Source organism: Trachymyrmex septentrionalis, unplaced genomic scaffold (genome assembly GCF_001594115.1).
Source record: "Trachymyrmex septentrionalis isolate Tsep2-gDNA-1 unplaced genomic scaffold, Tsep1.0 scaffold51, whole genome shotgun sequence".
Lineage (NCBI taxonomy): Eukaryota > Metazoa > Arthropoda > Insecta > Hymenoptera > Formicidae > Trachymyrmex > Trachymyrmex septentrionalis.
Window position 1 is genome coordinate 3482161 of NW_017305683.1, and position 6739 is coordinate 3488899.

General features: G+C 39.8%; 2 protein-coding genes across 4 annotated transcripts in view; one reads left to right on the forward strand and one right to left on the reverse strand.

The window, feature by feature from the left end:
- Positions 1-4353, reverse strand: part of LOC108751707 (nuclear protein localization protein 4 homolog) — an 18251-nt gene extending 13898 nt beyond the window's left edge. For 2 of the 3 annotated variants that reach the window (XM_018492018.1, XM_018492021.1), the window contains exons 1-8: positions 4277-4353; positions 3610-3690; positions 3315-3519; positions 2688-2832; positions 2488-2625; positions 1873-2410; positions 1633-1780; positions 880-1040 (exon numbers count right to left, since the gene is read on the reverse strand). In XM_018492018.1, the coding sequence (XP_018347520.1) occupies positions 880-1040; positions 1633-1780; positions 1873-2410; positions 2488-2625; positions 2688-2832; positions 3315-3519; positions 3610-3690; positions 4277-4288 (1428 nt within the window). In that variant the 5' untranslated portion in view covers positions 4289-4353. The remainder of the gene's footprint in view (positions 1-879; positions 1041-1632; positions 1781-1872; positions 2411-2487; positions 2626-2687; positions 2833-3314; positions 3520-3609; positions 3691-4276) is intronic. The other variant, XM_018492022.1, reaches the window with a different exon arrangement.
- Positions 4354-4719: 366 nt separating this feature from the next.
- LOC108751711 overlaps positions 4720-6739 on the forward strand; it is a 16686-nt gene continuing 14666 nt past the window's right edge. The window contains exon 1 of the mRNA XM_018492028.1: positions 4720-4800. The gene's annotated coding sequence lies outside the window, so the exon portion shown is untranslated. The remainder of the gene's footprint in view (positions 4801-6739) is intronic.

The following is a 6739-nucleotide window of genomic DNA, read 5'->3' on the forward strand; positions in this document are numbered from 1 at the left end:
TGTGTGTTCGAACGGATGGATGAATGAACGAAAGCTCTTGTTTCGGTTCCCGAACGGGAAAGACTCCGACGATTGTAACTCTTAGTACGTAACCGTAGACGCAATCGTAAAGAAAAGAACATATTGTATTGAAGCGAGTGAAGATCAGGCCCACCTGTGTACACGTACATATATACAAAATACACAAATATATACACACAGATACAGATACCTATGCGCGCGCGTATATATATATATATATACAAATATATAAACTACGTATATTTTTATGAACGTGATGAGGTAACAACGCATAGCTTGTAATATCGATTTTAACGACCGACCGATTTACCTGGCCCCTCGCGTGCGATTAAACGATTGAGCGGCTGTAAGACTAAGCACTTGGACAAGTTTTTTCCTCGCCTTTCTACCTCGCCATTATTTCCCTCCGTATCTCTCCTTTTTCTTCCGCTCTCTTTTTCTCTCTCTCTCTCTCTCTCATTCCTTGCTCTCGAGTTGCGATGATCATTGAAAACGCAAAGATCGTGATTTTTTTTTCAGGTTCGCGGTAATCACACCGTAGGAGCCATCGTTTAAACGAATTTTATTATTTCATTATACATGTACGAAGTGAACGTTTATTGCTCCAACTTAAATGTATTTTTAATCAATCGATTTTGAGTTATAAAACTATTCTCCTTTCATGTATTATAATTTGTTCATATCCTATATCTATATCTTAAGTTGCGACAAAATTGCGTAAATTCCAATAAATATTAAGCTGCGATAGACATATGTGAAAATTCGAAGGCACTCGTTCGATATACATGTATTATTAGATCCAAGTGATTCAAGAAAACGTAATCGAATAGAAAATAAAATCGATATGTTTGAACTTACCTTATAGAAGACATCCGGAACGTATTGTTTATCAGTCGACTCGATCACATAGCCCAATTCCGGTGCGTCTTTTGTAGGAACCAAACAGCCATCTCGTACTAACGCCATGCATTGATTGGATACCTGATAGCCCTCCATGTGTACTTGATTTTTATCATCTCCTGTAATATTTCGAAGATATATATATCTGATAAGCACTAGTTTTGCATGGCGTTTGTAATAGAGATTTCGTAATATTCGAAAGAAATTTAAATATTGTTATTGTATATTATTAGGTTGATAAAAAAATTCCTTCTTTTTCTGTTAAAAAAAAATTTGCTTCCGTATGTAATGCAAGTTTCAAGCAGTTTACATTCAAAATATTTAATGTTGTCAATGAAAATGAAGTTATACGTAACTTAAATTTAACATTTACTCATTTAAAATTTTTTTTTTAAATGCAAATTAACATAAAAATTTAATAAAAAATGTACTAAATTTAATAAAAAATTTCGTAAAATGTTATGAAAAGTATACTAAATTTCATGTACATGTATACATAAATATACTTTTTAATTGTAAATACAGTAAATTTAATTTAGTAAAATTGAATTTAATTTTGTGTAATGTTTAACTTAAAAGTACATTAAATTTCATGACATTTTTAATAGTACATGTGATTTGTGTTCTAGTATGACAGGAGGAATAAATTTTTTAATCAACCTAATATTTTCGAAACAAAAAGGATACATGTAATGTAAGATTGAGACTTACCTGTAACGCAAACAGTTACAAATTTTGAGCCGAAATAACCATTAGGCGAGAAGCGGCAGGGGTTTGGGTATCGATTTTGAAAGTACCCAGCCATAATGCACTCTTGAGCAGATAGAAAATGACTTTCTATATTGCGGACATGTTTGACCTGATCGAATAAAACTGACAAAGTTAATCGCCGCACGTACGAATTCGGTATTAAGAATACATTACACGAGAAATAAGAGTATATCAAATTACCGTTCCCTTCTTGATATCGTCGGCTATGAGGTCAGTGAAAATCCATCCGATTCTCCTCAGATTAAGTGTCCGGCCTAATTCCTCGACTAACGCTTCCTTCTCGTCCGGCAGAAGTCTTATCGTGTCTTTTGTACTTTCCTGACCAAAAAAAAAAACGTGAACGTTATCTCGGTACTTTGTTAACCAAAAGTGTACGTTTATAGATTTATCGAAGATTGAACGAGCGCTATGTACCTGCGGTGGTTCGTATATGGCCGCAACGACTGCTCTAATTCCTAGCGGAACATCCGAATGCACTTCGTATCTTCCGTATAAATAGCCGATACGCTGGTGCCCAGTGCTGCGCCAATAATTAAGAAAACGTTCTACTAAACTAGCATTTTCGAACATGACGTTGTCCACGTGCCGATAAGTCTGGCGGTTCAGAGTGATTGAATTCGGTTGGCATTTGCTGCAGATCCCTCGCGGCCACGGCGGATGGTCTTTGCAGCCAGTCTTTATACGGCAGCTTATGTCGTCTAATTGTATAAACTTGCCCCTGCGACAAATATATACGAGATACAGTCGAATATCTTGTAATGTTTATAATTATTTCACGACGCATTTCATACGTACCTATCAACTCCGGCAGTGAGCTTCCTGAGATATGAATGAAAAGACAGGTGTTTGATATTTTGTTCCTTCAAATAAATCTCATCAAAAGGTTCCAGAGGTGAACAGTGAACGCAGCATCCTCTCGCTCCATGCCGACAACTGTAAAAATTAATTTTCCTTTTTTACTTTGATACTAATTTTGAATTATTTAGATTACTTACAGTTTTTCGTCGCGTTTACGCTGAATTTTGCCGTCCAATTTCCATAATTGCTCATCGATGTCGTTCTCGACTACATTTGGCAGAGATCGTGACGGACCAGACGAACGATTTGTAATTCCGTTTGCAGTGTCCATTGGGCCTGATTCTAAATTATACAGAACAATATAAAAGTCTGACGAACAAAAAAATGACTTATATCCATTCAATAACTTTTTGTAGTTTATAACGTTAGATATACATTTTACAAAAATTTATTTACCGATTTAACCTTTACTACACACGACGAGCCATTCGTGTCCCCAATTAATTTTTAATGCTTATATATATAAATACACAACAATTATTAAATAATTCTTTAACATCTTTGAGAAAAATTTATAAGATCGCATATTTAAAAAGTTATATATAAATGTTATAATTAATCACTTGGTGCTCCCAGTATTTCAAAGAAAAGAAATAGAACATAAATGGCAAGAATAATCAAGCGTGTGTACTAAGAGTTAATATAAATAATAACATGTTTAATATTGGATAATATAAACAGCATACTATACATATATTATTTTAATGCTATCTACTATTTCAATATGTATTGTAGTTTTATCACTTGTGGGAATAAACTGATACCTGTAGAAGGGTTATTGGAGGCACTACTGGTAGATGGGGCACTCCACAATTGGGTGCCATTAGCTGGCACAAGATAAAGTATATCTCCATGAGAAAGACCGATTCCTGACACCGTTCTACTTCGAGTAGACGTAAGTGGCTCCTTCTGACTTCGTTGCTTACAGAGATTAAACCCAAAACTATTTAAATCGAAGGCTTCATAGACCTAAGCAAGAAATAATCAGAGATAAATTTTACTGGTTATCGTCATATAATATATGTTTATAAAAACTAAAACATCTCTTGCAATCTGTACCTTCTCGTAAAGTTGAGAAATTGTATCAGAAGGTAGTACTTCTATACGTTTTGTACCCTCTGGAGACTGCACACGTAGGATCTGGAAAGAAATAAACACAACATATAGACAAATTCATATTTATTCAGCAAAAATAAATTTCTGAGCATTGTGTACAATAAAATTCTTCCTAACAAAACCATATATTCCTAATTCTGTATGTTATTTGCTTTATTTGTATGTAAATGAATTCTATTTACATAAACTAAACAACAAAAAGGAATATTCTAATCATTTTTGTATAAGTTTTCTACATAAGGCGTGTTACAATTATTAAAATTAACACAAGGGAGATCCCTAGATTGTTAATTTCGCTGCAAGTTACATAATAACATTCGGAAAAACTGTCAAGTCACGAGAGCGGAAAGATGAAACTTGCTAGATTCGCTCGTTCAAGATCATCTTAATAAATCGAGAGAGACGAGGGCCAGGTAGTTCCCGTCATGAGAGGCTCCGAAACGGGAACTTTGATACGTTCGTATCGCTCGCGTCTGGGAATTTTATTTTCGCGGCCACGTTGCGATGACAAAGTGAGCAGAGGGAAGGGGAAGGGAAAACACGGTTTTTACTCGCGTCGTACGAGTGCTCGGGAGCAATGTGGAGCAATCTGACCGCCGCGTGCACTTACAATATTTGACATCTCGCCGGTATCGGTGGTGCATCAGCTGTTTAGCTCGCTGTGTTGTACGGCCGCACGAGTGTGCGGTGGCGCCAAAGTCCCTAGCGTCGCGACGACGCTCCGCGAGACGAGGAAAACTGTCGAGTCAACGTCGGTGGGGCTGACCTAACCTCCACGCTCTCTCTCTCTCTCTCTCTCTCTCTCTCTCCGTCTTCCTTGCGTGCTCTCCTTCTCTCTTTTTCGCGGTCGACGAGCCGCGTATCCTACGATGGCAGCGATGATTACCGAATACCGATGTCGCCGCGCGACCGCACACGCGCCCCTTTAGTCCCGCACTGTTATCCGTATCACGGAATTGGAGTCAGCGCGGAGTCAGCCAGCAGAGTCAGCTGAGCGCGCGCGAACGGAGCACCTCGCGAATATACAACACGCTCGGCGCGGTACAACGAACTCCCGCGAGAGATCTCGACGAGCTCCAGGCGAGCGAGTGTGAGCGAGTGTCCCTGCCACTGATCGACCGGAGTCACCGGAAGGTGAGTGCAAATCGAGTTTCCAGGGGGGCCTTTGCTCGATACTGGGAAAAAACGTCTGTCGCTCGCGATACTCTTGGCGCTATCGAAATTCTCTCCTCGCGCCTTTCGCTTTTCTCTTTTTTTTTCCTTCTCTCTCTCTCTCTCTCTCTCTCCCCGACCGTCCGTCCGAACGTCGATCGAACGACCGTAATTTGCGCGCGCGACAGACGTCCAGACTACAAGGACGATAAGGACGACGCCACTCGCAAGTGCTCGCAAGCGCGCTTTTCCCTTCTCCTGCGACTATCTCTCTCTCCGCGCACTATGCAACCTGTCCTACGACGGGGTAGAAGCGGACGCCGACCCCTGGCGCACTTTCGAAAGAGCGTAGCACCGTCGATATAGCATATCCGGCGCGGCGCTCGCAAAATCGGTTGTGCGCGTCGCGCGTTTCCGACGCTGCGCGCGCTGCCTTCGCTCTCGTCCGCGCCCGCCCGCCCGCGCGCTCGCTGATAACTGATTCTCGCTTTCTGGGAACTACCCTCTGTAATCTGTTCGCGAAACGCACGCTCGGGTCACTTCGAATGTCACGCATCTTCGAATCTTCATTAGGTTAGGGGTAATTTTAGCGAAATTTCTATTAATTTATGCCCGTTTTTTTTTTTTTTTATTAACGTAGTTTAATTTTAATCTCGATTCAAGTAGCTCTTCAACTTTTTCTAATTTTAGGAGAAAGATGAAGAGCTAGTTGAACCGAGATTTAAGGTAATCTACGTTAATCGGCGGAAATTCACGGGCAATTAATTATTAGCTGCGTTCAGCAAAGAAAGCAGCTTTGCAACTGTTGTAAAATTCTTCAATATGATAGGCTTATACGTTTAGATCTATAAGGAAGTAAAAACAAGAACCAATCGTATTGAAAAATTTTACAATATGTTTAGTCGTATTTATTTATTATTTTCGTTATTTGAGTAATTCAAAGCTACGGAACGATTTGGTACGAATCTGTGTGATTGCGGGAATAATCAACGCGTTGAACACACCGAATCGCGAATTGTTGTCTGGTCATGGCCACGCAGTGCCGGCGATTGCCACTTTACCCAGGTGATCGTACTCGGATATAAATAAACTTAAACACATCTTTCGTCGGATGCATTTTGGCGTAAATTGAGAGCCTAGTAAATTCATACTCTACGAATTTTCCGATTATTAGCGAATTTTTCATTGACGAACATGCAACGTCTTCCAGTACGTTTCTTGTTAGCTCTGCAAAATTATACATTTCTAAGGCGCGTTTACTAGGCAGCTGCTAAAAACTGGCGTGTCTCTTTCGATATAACTGAGTTTTCAAATTTAGAAGTGTTTAGAAATATTCTCGCTGGCGTTTGGAGAGATTCTTGATTCGCGTTGCATCAATCCGGAACGGAGAATCACGTGTATATTTTTGACGCGCTATGCATAATTCCAAAACGCGCCTGCCAGAGCCTCTAGCCAACGTCCATTATGTTTCGGAATAACTGTGAAATCACAGGGGATATATAAACTGTTTATAAAAAAAAAAAAAAAAACACCTACGGAGATAGAGCTACAGATAGAAACGTACGTTAATAGCGTATCTGCGTACGAGAGACAGACGTCTCGACCGAGTGTCTGCGTCATTCGACGTAGAGCGTGACTCAGCGACAATAGCGTCGTCTTTTAAAGTGCGCTTTAACGAGCCAACGAGCGTTCCTTCCAGACGCCACCGAGAATAATGTATCTATAATTGTAACGTGTAATTGCGATAAATCCTGACAATGCGGATCGCGGGGTGGCTGACGAATGGAGAATATCGGAGCGACAGCCTCCCAAGGAACACGCCGAGTCAATAAAGAGAGAAATGACTTTATTTTGATGTCGTGAAAGTCACGATGATTCTTTGTTACAAAAATTGCTCTGTTTATCGACGTTAAGAATGAAA